Source organism: Dermacentor silvarum, chromosome 4 (genome assembly GCF_013339745.2).
Source record: "Dermacentor silvarum isolate Dsil-2018 chromosome 4, BIME_Dsil_1.4, whole genome shotgun sequence".
Lineage (NCBI taxonomy): Eukaryota > Metazoa > Arthropoda > Arachnida > Ixodida > Ixodidae > Dermacentor > Dermacentor silvarum.
Genome location: NC_051157.2, coordinates 137,300,500 through 137,320,408, shown reverse-complemented (window position 1 = coordinate 137,320,408; position 19,909 = coordinate 137,300,500). Strand labels below are relative to the sequence as shown.

The 19,909-nt window shown below is 48.7% G+C and overlaps 1 protein-coding gene across 7 annotated transcripts in view; it reads right to left on the bottom strand.

Annotated features, from left to right (window-relative positions):
* Window positions 1–1,193: 1,193 nt before the first annotated feature.
* The window catches only part of LOC119448925 (uncharacterized), a 349,207-nt gene continuing 330,491 nt past the window's right edge, over window positions 1,194–19,909 (bottom strand). For 5 of the 7 annotated variants that reach the window (XR_007466501.1, XR_007466500.1, XM_049666108.1 and 2 more), the window contains exons 4-5: window positions 2,671–2,760; window positions 1,194–1,414 (exon numbers count right to left, since the gene is read on the bottom strand). Coding sequence is in view for 5 of the 7 variants with exons in the window: in XM_049666108.1 (XP_049522065.1) it covers window positions 1,200–1,414; window positions 2,671–2,760 (305 nt within the window). In the remaining 2 variants the exon portion in view is untranslated. The remainder of the gene's footprint in view (window positions 1,415–2,670; window positions 2,761–19,909) is intronic. The other 2 variants (XM_049666110.1, XM_049666112.1) reach the window with 1 other exon arrangement.

Sequence of the window (19,909 nt, the reverse complement as noted above, 5' to 3'; positions counted from 1 at the left end):
GATCATTGGACACAGGCGCGGAGCGTAACCTTATGCGTTTATGTTTTAAAAGCTGAACCGAAAACAGACTGTCGCGCCAAATCTCTCACAAGCTCCAATTCGAAAAAACGGGGAAAATGAAATAAGGGAAAAGAAAACGTCTCGTGCAATCTTGTGCTGCCTCGAATAGTATGCTTCACGTGCTAATGCCCACAGCATGAGCAACTGGAGCCAGTCATGCTCGGATACATCGGACACGTTTTATTGATAACGCGGCGACAACTTCCCGAAAGCCGCAACAACGTAATGTGCTTCTATGCAAAAATTGCTCACTCACCCATATTTTCCGCCCTGTTGTTGCTTTCCAGAAAGCTTTCCGCAGCACTCGGTCTTGAAAATCAACAAAGCTGCCCATTGGCCGTTCCATCCGCTGGCTCCTTTGAAGTCAATCCAGCTCCGTCACAATACACACACGGATAATATCGCCCATAGTACCCCGATTAACAATTGCAACGTGAGCCACAAATTAAGCACAAGGAAACGAAGAGCAGCAGACAAAAGCGCGCGCTAATTTCTTGTGTTCCTCAGCCATGCGCTATGCTCAGCTGCTGGAGTGCGATCGTTGCCAGACCTCAAACACAGCTCCATGCTTGATCTCAGTCGAACGCTAACAGTAGCAGCGTTGCTGAGCTAAAGTTGTGCATTGCGCCATGTTGTCGTTTGATAACGATCGAAGCCTTATTAAGGGAAACACATATCTGTCTTTAATAATTGGACTTTTTCTGAGCACATTTAAGCATTGCCTCGATATCAGACGCTTTTCTTGGTCATGTACTTCACTCCAGTCAAGGGCACATATTCAAGGCGTTCCTTGGCGAAGGAAAAATGAAGTAGTGTTCATTAAACGCAACGGCGTCTTCAGTGAAGGAACGCTCGTCGCCTCGACTTGGCTGAGTCGAGGAGAAGCGTTGAATGAATGCGTGTTTAAGAATAGGGGGGTAAGCGCTCTGTTGTCACCGTAAAGGCCTGGGTAGACGTGTATAAGCTAGGAAAGGCCAGTAAGCAAAACTAAACAAGAACGAAGTCACAGCCGAGCTAAACATGCTTACGCTTTAGTAGACCATTCTCAGAATTTATGTAGCTCTTTATTCGTTCATGCAGTATATCCTTTATATACAACAGTAAACTTAATATAACATTGCATATAAATGGGTAATTTTTTATTTGCAAGCCATCATATTTCCAGCATTACTCAACAAAGCAGGTGAACCCATCATACGAAAAGCACCGTGGCCAATTTTTGTCACAAGGACAGATTTGCAGCTATGGTAGTAAACTCGACAATGAAATGAGCTGCAATGATGATTATAGACGGTTTGGCAGTCGTGTGGAGGGTCTCTATCCACAGTCGAACTTGTTTGCAGCAGGACGCATTCTGTGGGGACAGGATCGAGAGAAAATTTCAACACCAAGGCTTGAATATGCATTGACAAAGCTCACCTAGTGAATTAAAACTTATCCACGAATGATTTGTATATAGCCCCTTCAGCGGCGGCGTGTACAATTGTCTACAAAATTTACAAGTCCCGCCCGAACCACGCTTCGCTGCTACTGGGCAGGATCGCTGTGTACACGTTTAAATAGGCTTTGTGTATCGACAGCTAGCGAGATCTGCCTTTAGAAGTAAAATAAATAAGCACAGACAGACAGTCAAGATGGATGCCTTGTAATTTTACGAGACGGCGCGTAAGTGACTTCAACTTTTATTTCAATTGGTGCGACGAGTCTGCCTTTATACCTATGACAATTATATTACGCGCATATATGAGGTCTAGGCGTCCTTTTTGGGTAAAATTTAGTCGAATAACCTCAGGACGAGTTTACATGAGATTGCTGAAATGAGGTGTACACAATGTTTCACACGTCAGTTCTACTGCATTGTTTAGTCCTCTGCCTGCCCTTACCTAGCACTTTGTGGGGTTCTCAAACGTTTTAACAGTGGGGCTGTTTAAGCCGGAGGTTGGCCCGTATAGCGTAGACCAGAAACTGTGCCTGGCGATGACATCACCGCACGTTACCTAGCAACCACCTGGCACCGCCGCGCCGAGCTGCTGCACCACGCACTTGCGATAGAACGACCGTGACGTCATCACGGTCGTTCTATCACGACATTGTCCTTGTGCCGCTGTCATCACGCTGTCGTCGTTATACCATCGTCTTCGTTGAAGTATCGTATCTCATCGCCGGTATGCCATCATTGCCATACCATCTGGGCTAGTGCTCGCTAAGAACGCCGGCGAGCACTCGGGCGTCGGACCGGAGCGTACTAGTTTAAATGGTGACGCTAAAAACATTCTTTACTGAAAAATCATGGCGGGAAGCTGAAACTTCAGACCCGCAAGCGATTGGGCGATCAGGAGCGATAAAGCCAAGCGCACTCCGCAGCTAACCTTTAAACATTCGCGTTAGTGACTCGTAATCGTCCTGTGAGATTTTCATTTGGTATCAACAGACCTATGGTAACATTTCTGTCATTGGTTTTATGAACGCAAACAGTGACGCAATTTAAGTATTTTCGGGCCACCTAGACTAGCTGGCAATTTATTAATGTGGCTGTTTAGACGGAGTGTTTGCACCTTTTCGATTTGTTTACTTGTATGGCACAATAATGTAGCACGGGAGGCAACTTACCTCGTATCGAACAACTTGGATCCTTTATCAAGATGATGCAGGTCTTCTGCGGGTTAACGTACATGACCTTGAAACGTGTAGGCGCACCGTCTGGTTTCATCGGAAAAGCAGTGTACACAAGAATCATTTCGCATTCTTCCAAATACATAGTCATCTCTATATTGTTACACCCCTTCCCTTTTCCCTAGTGCAGAATAGCAGGCTAGAGATCACCACCCAGGTCTACCTCTCTATTTATCTTGCAAATAAGATATCCCAACCTCTCTCTCTTTAGCTTGTGTTCAAAATTCGAGCTTGTGCTAGACAGAGCCCATTATAGGCACCGCACGTTTCATTATAGAACTTATTAACTGCCGCTGGAACGGCATACATACAATGTTATTCGAAAAGCCGCCGAAAATATTTGGAACAATGAGGAAACAGTCAGGTGGTAGTGGGTGAGTGAGTGAAATAACTTTATCGGAGGTCCGGCGAGGACGCGAACTGGTCGCGCACCCGGCTAGACCCACGTCGGGGCCGGCAGGTCTACCCCACCGGCCTGGCCGCGGGCACGCCAGACAGCTAGGATTTGCTTGTCTAGAGCGGGGCTACACAGAAGTGAGTCCCACTCCTCCTTGCTGAACTTGAGCTATCTCGACCCGTACTCTCAGAGCATGTGTGCTAGAGTGGAGGCCTGCCCGCAGGACGGGCAGGCGTCGTCGCGATATACGGCGGGTAGACTTCGTGCACAACGGCCAGACACGGATATGGGCTGGTCTCTAAAAGTCTAACAGAAACGGCTTGCGCCCTATTTAAATTTTGGGTGAGGGGGTGGAAAGACCCTTCTAGACATGCAGAAGAATTTCGTAACCTCGTTGTGAGTAGCGGGAGCGTCCCTGTGGCCGCAGGGGGGAGGGGGTCGGCGCTCCTTACAGAGGAAGCGCGGTCGGTGAGGTCGCGCGCAGCCTCGTGAGCAGACTCATTGAGGTTCGGGGGAGCACCCTCATCCGACCCTACGTGAGCGGGAAACCAGTGAATCTAATGATGCGAGAGAGCATCCGGACTCGAGATGCTAGAAGACGAGCAGCTTGCTCGGCGATGTGACCCTTCTGAAAAGCCTAACTGCCGTTTAGGAATTGCCATAGATCTCGGACCCACAACCGTCTAGCAGGCGAGGGCGATGGCGGCTTGCTCGGCGACTTCGGGGTCTGAAGTGTGAATCGAAGCGCTATTGGAAATCGTGCGACTGGAGTTGACTACAAGGACGGCAAAGGTTTTCCCATCGCTGTACTACGCTGTGTCGACGAAGCTTGCTATGATGCCATGTTGCTTGATCTGTTTGGGGATCGCTACTGCTCTCGCCTTGCATCTGCCCTCGTAGTGGATGGGATGGGCGTTTCGGGGCACGGGGGCCAATTCGAACTTGTCTCGAATGTACCTAGGGATCGGGGTACTGACCCTTGAGGATCCCGCAGGGGGGTAACCCGGCTCTTCGAGGATGCATTTACCTGCCGCTGTGGTAGTCAGGCGCGCAAGTTGCGCGCGTTCTTTGGCTTTGGCAATCTCCTCGGCGTTGTTGTGTATGCCCAGCTTGAGGAGATCCTTGATATGGGTCCTGATGGATAGCCCGAGAACGCTTTAATTACTTTGCGGATGAGAGCGTTGAGCTTGTCTCGCTCCGCTTTGTGCCAGTTGTGCATAGAAATCGTGTTCGTAAAGTGGCATAATACAAAGGCGTCGATCAGGTTGAGGAACTGGCTTCCTCCATGCCACGGTGTCTGTTTGCGATTCTGTGAACGAGGCGGAAAGCGTTGTACGTCTTTGCGATGATCTTGCGGAGAGCCGTTCCGTTCCCGCCGTTGAATTCGAGAAATATACCCAGGACCCCAATAACGTTGACACTGGGTATCACCCCCGTCACAAGTGCGAAGACGGATACTCATTTCGGAGACTGGCTTCCAATCTTTGGATCTGCCTTCCTTCTCTTTTCTGTAAAGCAGAAGCTCCGATTTGACGGGGGAGCACCGAATTCCGGTGGGGCGGAGATACTCCTCGATAATAAGTGTGTTTGTTACAGCAAACACGTGCGCTTATTGCGGTCGGGAGTTCTCACTTGTTCAATTAGTGCATTTAGAATTTTTGATATTTTCTCCTGACACACATATATACATATAGGGAATATACATATCTACGCATTTACCCTTTCATTTAGTTATACCTAGAAATGCATTGTTCATTCTTCGCGCCACGCAGTTAATCAACATGGTTTATTTCACTCTAATAATTTTTTATTCGATCATAGTCCCCGATCACATTCCACCAACTAGAAGCGCGCGTAAAATGACATGATATCAATAAAATTTTCTTCCGTAGCTTCATGTTGCTGATATGAGGCTTATTACCTGTTCATTTTAGAAGACAGCGTCAACAACAACAGTTCACCTTGCTAAAGCTACATTAATACTGACCGTGAAGAGTCGTGGGCCCACCAAAGCAACTAAATCAAAAAAATGTACTGCGAGAAAAAATTGCGCGTCCGCGTAGCGAACGCGTCTGCGTAGCGAGTGCGAGTGAGTGCAGACTGGCACTCACTCGCACTCACCTTTACTCAAACTCACTGGCACTCACTTCCACTCACACTGACTGGCTCTCACTCGCACTCACACTCACTGGCACTGACTACGCGTTCACTTCCACTCACACTCACTGGCACTCACCTCCACTCACACTCACAGGCACTCACTCACACTCACTTCACTCACACTCACTGGTACTCACTTACACTCACACTCACAGGCTCTCACTCACACTCACTGTACTCACTTACACTCACACTCACAGGCTCTCACTCGCATTCACCACCACTCATACTTACTTGCACCCACTCGTACTCCCACTGACCTCCACTCACACTTTCTAGCACTCACTCGCATTCCCACTCACTTCGACTCACACTCGCTGGCACTCACTCGCACTCATCTCCGCTCACTCGGACTCACCCCCATTTACACTCACTGGCACTCACCTCCTCTCACACTCACACTCACTCACTCGCACTCACCTTCACTCACGCTCACTGGCACTCCCGCTTATACTCACTGGCTCTCACTCGCACTCACCTCCACTCACACTCACTGGCACTCACTTGCACTCACCTTCACTCACGCTCACTGGCACTCACTTCCACTCACACTCACAGGCTCTCATTCGCACTCATCTCCACTCACACTCATTGGTACTCATCTCCACTCACACTCATTGGTACTCACTTTCGCTCACACTCACTGGCTCTCACTCGCACTCACCTCCACCCACACTCACTGGCACTCACCTTCACTCACAGTCACTGGCACTCACTTCCACTCCCACTTACCTCCAATCACACGCACTGGCACTCACTCGCACTCACTTTCACTAACACTCACTGGCACTCACTTCCACTCACACTCACAGGCTCACTTGCATTCACCACCACTCATACTTACTGGCACCTACTCATACTCCCACTCACCTCCACTCACACTTTCTATTCTAGCACTCACTCGCATTCCCACTCCAACTCACTCACTGGCACTCACTCGCACTCATCTCCACTCACTCGGACTCACCTCCATTTACACTCACTGGCACTCACCTCCCTAATACTCACACTCACTCACTCGCATTCACCTTCCCTCACACTCACTGGCACTCACTCGTACTCCCACTCACCTCCACTAACACTCACTAGCACTCACTGACACACACTCGCACTCACTTCCACTCACACAGGCACTCACTCGGACTCACCTCCACTTACACTCACAGGCACTCACCTCCTATCACACTCACTCACTCGCACTCACCTTCACTCACAATCACTCGCACTCACCTGCACTCACACTCACTGGCACTCACTCGCACTCACCTGCAGTCACACTGCCTGGCACTCACTCGCACTCACCTTCACTCACACTCACTGGCACTCACGTCCACTCACCCTCACGGGCTCTCTCTCTCGCACTCACCTCCACTCACACTCCCTGGAACTCACTTCCACTCACACTCACTGGGTTGCACTCGCACTCATCTCCACTCACACTCATAGGCACTCCCCTCCACTCCACTCACTGGCGCTCACTTCCACTCACACTCACTGGCTCTCAGTCATACTCACTCGCACTCACCTTCACTCACACTGCCACATACTTCCACTCACACCTCACTGGCTCTCACCCGCACTCACCTCCACTCACACCTACTGGCACTCACCTCCACTCACACTCACTGCCACTCACCCTACGTACACTCACGCCTTTGAAATATATGCGAGCGAGTGCGAGTGAGTGAAATCATGAGGGAGTGTGGCGACCTAAATCGCTCACAATTCGTGTATATTCATAGCGAAGCTTCCAATTAGCACGTGTTACATCGAGAGTGCGGCAAGGCTGTGCTTTGGGCCCAATTTTATTTTTAATACACATAAAAGATTTGCCGTCCCGGTTACATTGAAACACCATGTATTCGCGGACTATTGTATTTTTGCCACGAAATTAATCGCAGTGATGATCACCATGAATATAAAACCTTAGCGTAGCTCTGCACTGGAACGAATACTAAAGAACAGGGAGCTGATGGGCACCTAGCTAGTCCTGGATTTTGAGCTAGGCTAAGCAACACCAAGTGATCCCCAGCATTTTCCGGAATTTATTGATTATTGATCAATTATTGATTATCTATTGATTGGCTACCGATTGGCTATCGCAAGGTATTGGCCACGTTTTTGGGATGCTCTAAGCACTACCAAGTCATCCCCAGCATTTTCAGGATTTATTGATTATTGATAGATTAGCTATTGATTAGCTATCATTGGCTATCGATGACTGTCTAAGCCCAACCAGGCTTATCTAGACTTAGCCAGGCTCAGCTTCGCTAGTTCACAGGATATGTGCCATTGCGCTTGGACCCTTTCTACACTACCGCCAGGATCGGCCCACATTTTTTGTCCCTGACGGATGGACTAATGGCTGGCTTAAACAGCTCCGCTGTTAAAATTCAGCCTTTTTCTTGGTGTCAGGTGTTGCAGATGACTCTAAATGCCAAAAATCTGTAACGCTAACAGTATGTAGAAAGAAACAGACAGGATTTTACGTTCATTATGATCGAATGACTCACTTCTTACTTTGTATTTCAGCGTAAATATTTAGGTGTCGTTTTAACACAGGCTCTCCCATGGGAAAGCCATGTTCACAAATAACCTCAAGTAGAAATCAAAGGACATGTTGAGCACTAAAGCGACTCTTCTTTCTGAGAAGACGCCTTCATCTTGCGCCCCCAGATGCAAATCTGCTGGCCTACAAAATGCTTGTTCGACCAGTGCTTGAGTCCGCCAATATTGTTTGGTTTCCGTACACAAAAGAACTGATTGCAAGAATGGAGGGGTTCTTTTTTAATAATACAAGTTAACGTATTCATTGACTGAATTGTTAACGAGAGCTGGTTTATTAACTGCAAAGTAGGGCAAAACTAGCACGACTAAAGTTTTGTATCAATTTTTCATGGTGACATAAACATTGACGTATCCGTACTAAGTTCTTCGAATCGTTCTAGCTCAACAGGCCAGAAGCACTCCCGAACGCCTAAGAATTCACCTTTAACTGAAATTGCTTTGAATGTTCCCATTTCCCTAAAACTGTTAGAGAACGGATGAACTTAGTCCTTCCGTTACTAACGCTTTACCTTTAAATAACTTATTCATAACTTAGAGCGCCGTTAACTTGAACAGCGTTCGCTCGGAGCTTGCCCCTCGGTGATCATCGTGAAGGGAATGGCAGGCCGACAAACGGCGTAAAACAAACTGGTTTAATACATCGCTACTAGAGATGGGCAAAAGGGCTCACTTTAGTGAGCAGCTCGGAACGGCTCAGCTCACTGAAATGAACCGGTTCACTTGAACGGCTCACCGGTTCACTGAAAGTGTAACCAGTATTAACATATTACAGTTATTTGGCTTTGAAAAAACACGATATATGCATAATTGCATAACCGGGTTTGGTATTTTCGCTATGTTTAGAGAATATTCTTACATATTTTAAAAGCCTGAATTTTTAGTTGTAATGAAAGTTTTTTTTGATATTGGGATAAAATGCTTATGATACTGTAACAGGCACAATGCGATGTATTTTTTTAGAACGAAAATGCGACTTCATCATCATTACAGTAGCCTGTTTTTGTGGTACATTCAAATCTACGTTGGTCAAAATAAAAAACTAAATTATTGTACCATTATCTTTCAACTTTATTCTTTATTCACATACGCCAGCTCACTATAATGAGTGAGCTGTAACGCCATGCAAAATGAATGTCGAAATCATTTCTTGAAGTACAATACAAAAATATACGAAAGATCACAAAACTGCGCACGTATCTTTGGTTCTTGTGATTTTTTTTTGTTTTTTTTTCTCTTGAGCGCACGCGCGATACTGCTATGATGCCATCACGTGCAAAAAAAAAAGGTAAAAAAGAAATGACGTTCTACTTCAACAGAACAGATCATGGCCTCGGTGATGACGTGCAATGATACACGCTCAGAAATGCACAGAAAGTGGGATGCCTAGGGCGACAATTGCCCGACTACTTATTAGCACAAATGAAGAACCGGGACGTTAACTGTACGTTGACCGTTGTCTTTAAAGACTGGAAGACCATCTTCAAAGTGTGTTGCACCCAGCACACGATGTGCGATCGGTGAGAGTCGTGAGATTCGTCGAGCAGCAGCAGGCAACAAACGGTACATCCGTTGCAATTAAGGCTTCTTACTGCTCCTTCGGTGGCTCGGGGGCCACATATAGGATGCACAAAAAACCAAAGGGCCTGCTTCGCACCCACACAAAAGCGAGCGAGTACGAGTAGCGCGAGTTGCCCACGCCGGCCACCACTCGTTGGTCAGAAAAACAACCTCGAAACCCAGCAGAAGACCCGGCTCTGACGGAACGGTTTGGCACGGCTCAAGGCGTGAGAGAGAACGGCTCCGCTCTCCGAAAGAACGCCGCTCACTTACTGAACACGGCTCACTCGCTTTTTAAAAGAGCGGCTCTAAAGATTCGGCTCGCTCCGAAGCGAACCCGTCTCTAACGCTACGGAAGACCAAACATGAGAAAAGAGCAAGGTAGTGCAGTTAATACAAAAGTTAGAAGCTGAGTTCTTATCCACAGCGCGCGCGCTCATCCTTTATATCCCGTCCGGAGTTCTGTCTTCACAGCACTGAGTCTACAACAAACAATGTCAATGCGTCTTTATGCTTTTAAGGACGCACTGACATTATTTGTGTACTCGAGCGTGCGCGCCGTGCATTCTTTGTGTATTTGAATTTAAAGACAGAAAAAAAAAACTATTGCGCGTCTTAGCGGACGCGCATAAGAAGAAAAACGCGCTGGGCACAGGCAAAAAAATAAAAATAATATGGGGTAGGTTGCACTAGTGGCTCATGGCTAAAGACACCATGGGATTGGTTCCTAGCTAGTCATGACTATACAATTGAAGTTATGCACAATAATGTAAAGTGATACTAAGTTATACGAAGTGTATAAGCATTTTCTTGTCCTCCGTGGCATCGGGGAACGCCTCGCGAAGCACTTGCAGTCCGAGCACACGTAGGGGAAGTGGGGCGAAAGCTATGCACAATGTACGGGGGCGCGGAGCAGACGAAACGAGGGGATGACGTCACGGCGCATGCGCAGTAGCGCACGGCTGGGGGACTCGGCCGACCCGCCGCCCGAGGCGCCTGCTGCTGTCACGAAACCGTGAGTGTTCGGCGCTAATGCGGGGAAACGGAGAAACGCGGTTGGCGTCGGCAGCACATCTGCGCGCTGCCTCGTTTATGCTGCTGGAATGTGTTTCTCTCACTCTCTTTCTCGCTCTTATTTTCTCTTTCTCTTTCCCGAGCATAGCGCGGGACGCGCGCACTCTCTCTCGTTTCTCTTTTTCTCTTTCTCTCTTGCGAGCATAGCGCGCGACGCTCCGCGAGGTGGTTGCTAGGCAACGTAGTGGCAGGCAGTGGCGGCGTCGCTGGTTGCCATGGCTACGGCGCGGCTGGCTTTTCGGGAAACACGCACGTTTCGCTGTTAAGCAGCTTCGCTGTTAAAAACCCTGTGCGCGTGACATGGGGGGTGGGGGGAGCAGCGCGTAGCGAGCCGGCCAAGTCGGTATAATAATACAAACATACATAAAAAAAGGAGCTGCTATAGGGAACCAGCGTGGAGTTTCGAGCTGACACTCTGCGCCCCTTGCGGACATCGCGCGCATTGTTGAGTCATCAACACAAGAAAAATCGCTAGCGCCGGCATACGGTGGGCGATGTGTAAAACCCGTGAAATAAAATTGAAGGCCGTCGGAGAGGAGAGAGAGAGAGGAATTTATTTGAAAGGCCGAGAGGTCAGCCTGAGCGAGCATGCTCTGGCCTGCTACTCTGCACCGGGAAAAGGAAAGGGGACAAAAAATGTGGTTGATCCCTCTTATATAGGAATCGGTATAGAACACGAAAGTGAAACGTGTCTTCACAGAATAGTGTAATGTTTATTGCACATTGATATAATGTCTATTGGTTTTTTTGTGGCTAAAGCGCCCTTAGTGTTGATGCACCCACGCTGACGCCTGGTGGCACGTCTCCTCCATCACGACTACCAACGTCGATGACCATGAGCAACCGTCGTGCATATGGAAGCTGCACTACGCTGCACACGCTAGCACAACGCGAAAGACGAAGCACGTAACTGACACACTAATACAACGCGCAAGACAAAGCACGTAACTGAATCGTCACCGAGTCAAATCAGCGCGTACAGCGCGTCGTAATTGCAGCCTCCGCGATCAACTTCAGAAACATTTTCAGAGCTAATTGCGGAGGCCACGCTCCGCTGTGCTGAGTACGGTGAACGCCACCTAGTGAACGCCACCTGGTTGGTAGTGAACCGGTGAACGCCACCTGGTTGGTAGTGCTTCTTGATGCCTGCGTCCCTTCGAATGCTGGCATCGAGGCGTCGTAGTGCTGAGACCACCGAAGCGTTCACTGTCGGTGCGCGTTAGTGTCATAATGCAGTACTTCTCTTTTCTGCTCGTAGGCGGCGGCACCGCCCCGAGCAAGAGCGCGGGTACACGGAGGAGTGTTAGATATATAAGGCGCGTCTGTGTAGCGTCTGCAAATGCGTTTGTGGCGCAATGGGTTAAACGCTCGGCGATCTATCGTCGCGGACCGAGAGGTCGTGGGTTCGATTTCCAAATTTTGCATGTTTGTGGAACTTTTTCTTCTGGTTTATTTCTTTGTATTATGTTCGTGTATGTTCGTGTGACGTATTTCCGTGACGGAAATACGTCAGTGAAGTCTTGGTGGACCCCGGCATAAAACACTTTCGTGTTAAAAATGGTGATGGAAGATGATGAGCACAGGAATAAGGGATGCAGATATACAGTAACATTGTTGTTTCCTTGAAGCCTTGTGTCTAGTCCAGTCAGGGGCGGATCCAAGTTTTTTCTGAAGGGGGGGGGGGTCAGCTTCTGTCAATGATGATGATGATGATGATAGTAGCCTTTAATTCACCGTTTTTGCTCACGATAAACCCTCGTTTTATACGGCTAGAGCAACACCTGTAGCCCGCCGTGGTGGCTCAGTCAGCTCAGGCGTTGAGCACGAGATCGCGGGATCGAATCCCGGCCGCGGCGGCCGCATTTCGATAGAGGCGAAATGCAAAAACGCCCGTGTCCTTGCGTTGTAGTGCAGGTTAAAGAACCCCATGTTGTCAAAATTAATCCGGAGCCTTCCACTACGGCGTGCCCCATAATCAGAACTCGTTTTGGCACGTAAAACCCCAGAAAGAGGAAGAAGACCTGTAGCGAAGCCAGGTATCGGTTTCTCCGAGCTTATAGGAAAGGACGTTACCCAATACAGCCATGTGATTGGCGGCTGTGCCTGATAATACAGGGTGTTCAAAACTAAGCTTTATGGTTTTCCTAAAATTAGGCACTGGGAGGAACGCGAAGACCACCTGTGCAAATAAGTTATGTGGCTAGGGGGGCACAAAGTGAGATGATAATTATCGCTGTGAGCAGCCCAATTAACTAAAATTGAACTATTTTTTTGTGGACTGCAGTAAGTGGGTATGTTTGTATTGAAAACTTAGAGACAGTCGTGTTTCTACACAGTATCAGTCGGAAGAATTATTCTAGCGTGTCCGTGCTCCGAGATATCCGACTCAAAATTTCAATTGTCGTACTGCGCAGAATAATCGAGTCGATGCGAGGAGCGGTTTATGCTTTGCGTTGCTATGGAAGGGTGGCATTTTGAACATTTTTATGGCATTGACATCTTGATGGGTGAAGTGTTGTCATGAGATTTGTGCTTGACAACACCAAACTTAAAGCGGCAGTATGAAATATTCGTTAGCATAGCTAAAAAGGTTTCTGCTGTTGATGGTGCCGTTGTTACTCTTCATTTCAATAAAACTTACAATACTTGGAAATCAGCAGTCACTTTATTTGCGCAGCCCAGGCAAGGACCATGCCCGGTCATCTAGTCACCATTACGCACGCGTACTGCCCTCCGGCTTCTCCGCTCGCGCCATTATTTCGGCATGGCAGCTGCCGCCATGTTTACAGGCTGCGCGGTCGCGTGTTACGACAGCGGTTACGGGTTCTTCGATTTTTTTCATTTTACCAGCCGTGAGGGGAAGGGGGACAGTTAGTATCTTTGCCAATGCCTTCGCCCCATTGTCAGACTAAATTCCGAACGCAACAGCGGCGTCACATCAGGGAGGAGCTTTGCGCCGCATCCTCACTATCTTGCAAGTTACATACGTAATCTTGCGAACGACAATAAAATTGGAGTGGATATCTCGGAGCACAGACATGCTCGAAGAATTCTTCCAAGTGAAACTGTGTAGAAACACGACTGCCTTTAACTTTTGAATACAAACATACACACTTACCGCAGTCAATAAAAGGTTAATTATTCAATTTTAGTTAATTCGGCTGCTAACAGCGATAATTATCATCTCACTTTGTGTCCCCCTGACCACATAACTTATTTGCGCAGATCGTCTTCACGTGCCTGCCAGTGGCTAATTTTAAGAAAACCATAAAACTTAATTTTAAACACCCGGTATATCTCGCCTGCATTGTTTCTTAAAATAAAATTTGGGATGATCTTTTGCAGGTTCGTTATAAATTCGTGAGCACGGGTCCGTCTTTGGAGTTCTGTTGGGAGACCTTGATTTCCTTAAGAAGATTCTTTGTGTTCGGCTGATACACCTTCGTTTGATTTGGAGGACTAACTCCCCTATTCTCAAACAGCCCTCGACTCGAAGCTCTTCCTCCACTCCACCTTGTTGAGCACAGCGCCGCCTCTCGAGTGATAAAGACGCGGCAATTCTAAAGAATTCCCGTGAATGATCATGAAGCTCAGTGACCACTTCTTTGGAGGGATGGCGGTGCTATCTTTCCTCTTGAGTCGAGGTGTTGTGTTGACTAGAGGAACGTTCTTGAATACGGGCGTAACGCTCCACTCCAACGCGGCAACCACTACGCTGGTTGTTTACGATATGCGAATCACCGCGTATGAAGGCTCACAACGCCACCTACAAGAATAACGATGTGGCGCAGTAGCCGAGAGCGCGAGCCAGCGTCTTCATGTTTTGTTTCTCACGCGACGTCATCCTTTACACAAGGCGCACATCTGCTCCCGTTTCTCTAACCACGCGACGCCATCTTAGGCCCGCGCGCTGGCATTCGCCGGCGACGTCACCCTCCCCCACTTCGCAGCCGCGGCTCGAGACTTCGCCCCGCTCCGCCAGAACGCCCACTCAGATAAACGGATCCGGCGGGTTTGAGCCTCCTATGCTTAATGTACGACAATAAAACTGCGAAGTCACAATGAAAAACTTCTGGCGTACGAACGGTACGGTGCTCGTACTGGATATTGTCAACGTGTAACTGTGATCACAATGAGTGCTACAGTTAAAAAACGTTGCCTATGCGTAGTTCTTAGTTTAGCTGTTAGTTGTTTTTATTTACATATGAACACTTCAACGAGAGATCTCTTTCATTAAGCAGGTTGGTCGCGGAACCGATGACAGCCAATGAGGTAACCGTTGACACCCCAAGGGGAAGCTTAGTTAATCAGGCGCGAAGGCGCTCGAGCGGACCTCGGCGTGCTTGGCAAAAGGTACGTCCCGTCGTTCATTTGACACCACCGACGGGACGAGTAAGGCACGGCCGGTGCCAGGAGGTCCAAGGTGTTCATGAGAAAAACTACGGCAACTTCGCGACACCACACTCCTACGGAATACAACTAAGCTTGTGAGTGAGCTAGCTTTACTTCTACAGGGCTGATACCACTGGTACTCGCGAAGAATAGATTTTTGAAGAATGCTGGTGGCTATATTTTTTTGCGACAGGGCCATCCCCCTGTCAGCGAGGGGGCGATGCAGAAATCTGAGGGGGGGGGGGGTCAGGACATCCGGACATCCCCCTGGATCCGCGCCTGAGACCAGTGGTCTTGAAGTTGTACAGGGCAGCCCCTGTTGCTATTGATGCTACTGTAGAGTCACACATGGGGGACAAAATAGTACTTTCGGATAATGTTTCTCTTCCAATGCCTGCTAGCGTAGAAGCCAGTATATTCCGCTGTAATGCCTAGAGAGGGAAGTCGTAAAACAGATGTGGAAGAGTCTCCAATTGGCAGCGTTCATTGTTCAGGCTGTCCGTAAGGACAATCAGATGTGCATAGCGTCGAGTGAAGGCGACTCCCAGGCGAATCTGGTGAAGCATTCTTGCTTGGCATCGCTTGAATTTAGCTGGGAGGCGAAAAGTCCTCTCAGAGTCTATTTCCCGCAGGCGCCTGTACCGATGGTCTGGTTGAGCCCAGTATTGTGCTGCGCATTCTCGCATGCGCGTGGTCAACAAAGAGTTTATATCGCTCCGCGAGTAAGGAATTTTTACTTCGACGGCTGTAGGAATAGCGGTTCTTGCTTCCGCATCAGCTAGCTCGTTGTCGGCCAAGCCGCAGTAACCAGGTACCCATTGGAAGGTAATTGAGTGGCCATTCCGCTGAGCAAGATCAAATACTTGAATGATGTCTAACGCTAGCATGTACTACTGGCATCTCCTAGAGAGAGAATATATAGATTGCAGCGCTGATCTTGCGTCAGAAAGAATAGTCCATGTACGTGGTGTCAGGTAGGAGACAAAACGGACAGCTTCCCGTATTATGACAAGCTCTGCAGCTGTTGAAGACGATTTGTGGTCCAATTTGTATTGGCGGGATGTTTCCAGCTGAGGGATCACAAAGGCCGCGGTCGAGACGCATGAGGTAACCGATCCGTCTGTGTATATGTGCACAGAGCCGTCGTAAAGCTCAGCCAAATGGGCCAAGGTGAGTTGTTTAAGGTCACTGCATGGAAGATGAGGGAACAAGAAGAAGCCGACTAGTGCGGTCGTGCAAACATCGGCTCCCGCTTCGATCAATGTTTTTGTGCCGAAATTTTTGTGCCAACCCTGAGAACCTGGTGTCGATCGACGCGTCTTATCGCAAGGATTACGTGGATGCCATTTTTTGCCGGTGGGTCCATTTTTTCGACTCGTTGCAAACTGTTTTCTGCGTGCACGTAGAAAAGGTGCTAGCCCCTAACTCGCGCTGTAGGCCTTGGCCTCACGCGCACGAAGGAGTGTAGGCATGGCCTCCAGCTTAGCTGTTGAAGGCATGGATATCACCTTGGAAGAAAATATCGGATGGACGACAGCCATCACTCGCCGAAGGAGACGTGGATTAGCCGCTGGCGGAAAATCCGTGGCTATTAAGGACACCAACCATGGCGTGAAAGGTAGTCGCCGCACGGCCACCTTGCAGAACGTGCTTAAGCGCGTCGCTACCGCCTCTAGGATCCCGTTGCTACCGAGGGATCACATCAAGATAATTGTACGCCCACGCGGCGGCCTGGACGTTAAAAAGTTCAGCATGGTACATCTCTCCAGAGCGCTGGCCATGGCGGCAGTCTTAGCCCCGGAAGACACGGCGGAGGACACGTACTGTCCGAACGGTTGTCAAAACATTTTGGTGGTGTCGACTCCGCGGGAAGAAAGCGCAAGAGCTTACGCCAAGGTACGCAAGATCCATACGAAGGATGGACCCTTCGAAGTGGCGGCCTACACCGCAGCAGGAGAAGATACATGCAAGGGTGTTGTTCGCGGTATCGACCTGGACATTAGCGACGCGGAACTGAAAACCCTTTTCGTCAATCATCGAAATCCGGACCTCGTCGAGGTACGTCGGATCAAGCAAACTACAACGGTGGTGGTACTTTTTGAGGGACAAAGAGTGCCAAACCACGTCATTTGTGGTAACGTACTCATGCCCTGTAATCTCTACCGACGACAGATAGATGTGTGCTACGGCTGTGGTAAAATCGAACATAGATCTGACGTGTGTCCCAATCCGGCAAGTGTTAGAAAATGTAGGGGTTGTGGAATACCTTCCCCACCTGAAGATCATCAATGAGATCCCAAGTGTGCCATTTGCGGTGGCGCACACCCAACTGGGGACCGAAAGTACAGTCAAAGGTTCCAGATGCCTTATATCGTGAGACGAAGGCGTCGAAGGCGTCAACGACAGCAAGAGCGCTATACACAGGTGACCGACGACATGACGACAGCGACGGTTCCCAGCGCAAAGGGTTGATGCAAGAAAATGACGCCAACTTGCGCTCTCGCACGAGAGGGCGCTCCAGCTCACGAGGGTGCTCCCGTTCCAGGGGGCGTTCTCGATCCACAGGACAACCCAGCTCCGGAGAATCTTCTGGTGTCGACTCGAAACCACGAGGGCCTGGGACAAGATCGAGGTCCCGTTCACAGTCAACCCCAAGATCAGCCTGGGCCGACCGAGTCAGAAATGGAGGCCCTGAGAAACCAGGACAACCGACAAGGACAAGGTCTAGAAGTACTAACGGTAGCGCACAGCCGGAACGTGAGTCAAATTCACGAATATTGGCATTAGAACCGAAAATCGGAAACTGAGGCAAGAACTGTCTGAGCTCAGGGAAGCTTTCAAATCCTTTAAAGAAGGGTCCGAAACACCCCGTAGTCAGATGGAGACGACGGCTCCAAAACCCTTGGCCGGCAAACTCAAACGTAAAGCCCCTCACCCTGACCCCATTAGCGAGACGGAGGAGGAGGAAGATTTAGAAACTACTGAGGCAAGATGAGATGGAAGAGGGTGAGGCACCCCCCAAACCCAAAAGAGTCAGAATAGCCGCAAGGTTAGCAACAATAGACTGGACTCTGGCGAAATCATGGAGCTCATCACTAATCTAGATGCTAGAGTGGGTCAACTAGAAAGGCCCAAAGTTAAGGCAAAGGCAAACGCAGCGGCTGCATCGGCAGTCCACGGAGGCACAAACGGTAGTCCGAGCGCAGACTCTAGGGGTTCGGGTAGTGAACCGATGGTATCATAATGGCTACAAACGACAGCAATAACATTAAAATCTGGCAGTGGAATTGTGCGAGTTTCCGAAGGCGCAAGGCTCCCCTGCAGCAGCTCATTAGATCGGCCCAAGTTAAGCCGCACGTTATTCTCTTACAAGAAACACTAGCTAAGGAGGATATCTCTCTACCGGGTTACAATTCCGAAACCTTGATCATTCCAGGGGGTCGGGAAATAGTGACGTTAGTTACAAAGGGTACTTCCTATGCAACTCACGAGCTTTCAAAGTACAAGGTTGCTGTAGAAGCACAAGTTATCGAACTAATCCTGGAGAACAAAAAGCAGCGAACGTGTTTATAGCTAACGTTTATAGCTCTCCGGCAGATAGGAAAGGGATTTTAAGACCCTCTTGGCCCGCATTTCCAATAAGGCGGATACAGCCACACTCGTAGTGGCTGGGAACTTCAACGCTCTCAACGAAGAATGGGGCTATGGTCATCAGAGCGTGAAGGGCACTAATTTAGCAACATCGGCCAGTGAGTTAAAATTTGCTCTTATTACAGATGCTAACTTCCCCACGAGAACTGCTACCTTCACTACCATAGATACAACCCCGTATCTACCATTTCTTCGGGGAATGGAAGGCTCGTGGGACCATCTGCAGGAGAATTTAGGAAGTGATCATACATAATTGAGGTCATCTTACAGACGCAACTACCACACTCAGGAATATGAGTACGTGGACTGGGATCTCTTTCGTAAGTTGCGTAAGGAAACCAGTATAGATGGCGAATCTTATGAAGAGCTTTTAGATCAACTAATGGTAACGATTAAAAAAGCTACCAAAGCAGTCTCAACAGAAATCGAAGTCCCCGAAAATGGACTCCAAGCTAGCTCACATGCTGGAGGCAAAGAATTCCCTTCTAACCAGATGGAAGAATCACAGACTTCATAGAAGACTTAGAGCCAAGATTGCCCAAGTTAATCGTGATATTGAAACCTACGCGGCTCAACTCTCACGTCAACAATGGGACGAATGTTGTTCGGAAAGAGACGGCAGATTGCGCAGAGGAGGAAAATGGAATCTATTGAAGAGCCTCCTTAATGACAAGCTCTCCAGAGGTACTACAAACCTCGCCGTAAACAGACTCGTCAATAAGCAGGTAACTATAGGGCGGACAGCAAGAGAGGTCGCAAACGACCTCGCACCATGTACCTGCCACTTAAAAATGAATATGAGATCGAAGAAGAAATAAGCGCACCTTACTCCGGAATATCGCAACCGGACTTGGACAGTGAGTTCACTGCAGCTGAGATAAAGCACGTACTCTTTAATTTGAATGGCAGATCTGCCCCGGGTCCGGATGGCATCCCAAATAAGCTTTTGCGAAACCTGGACGATGATGCCATAGACATAATCACGGTCAAAATTAACAGTCACTGGAGATCCGGCACGGTCCCACCGGAATGGAGGGAGGCCATGGTGACGTTTATACGGAAACCTGGCAAACCGGTAACAAAGGAGAACCTCAGGCCTATATCACTTACATCATGTATTGGCAAGGTAGCCGAACATGCTATTCATAACAGGATAGTAGAACACATAGAAACCAGGAGCTTTTCAGGCACAATCTCATAGGTTTTCGGAAGGCATTATCCACACAAGACGCCATACTCATGATCAAACGTGCTATTATTGACGACCCTAGCACGTAAAGGGCCTCCTGGGTCTGGATCTTATCAAAGCATTTGATACGGTGGCACATAAACATATCCTGCATGAAATCTCAACCTTGAACCTGGGAAGCAATTTTT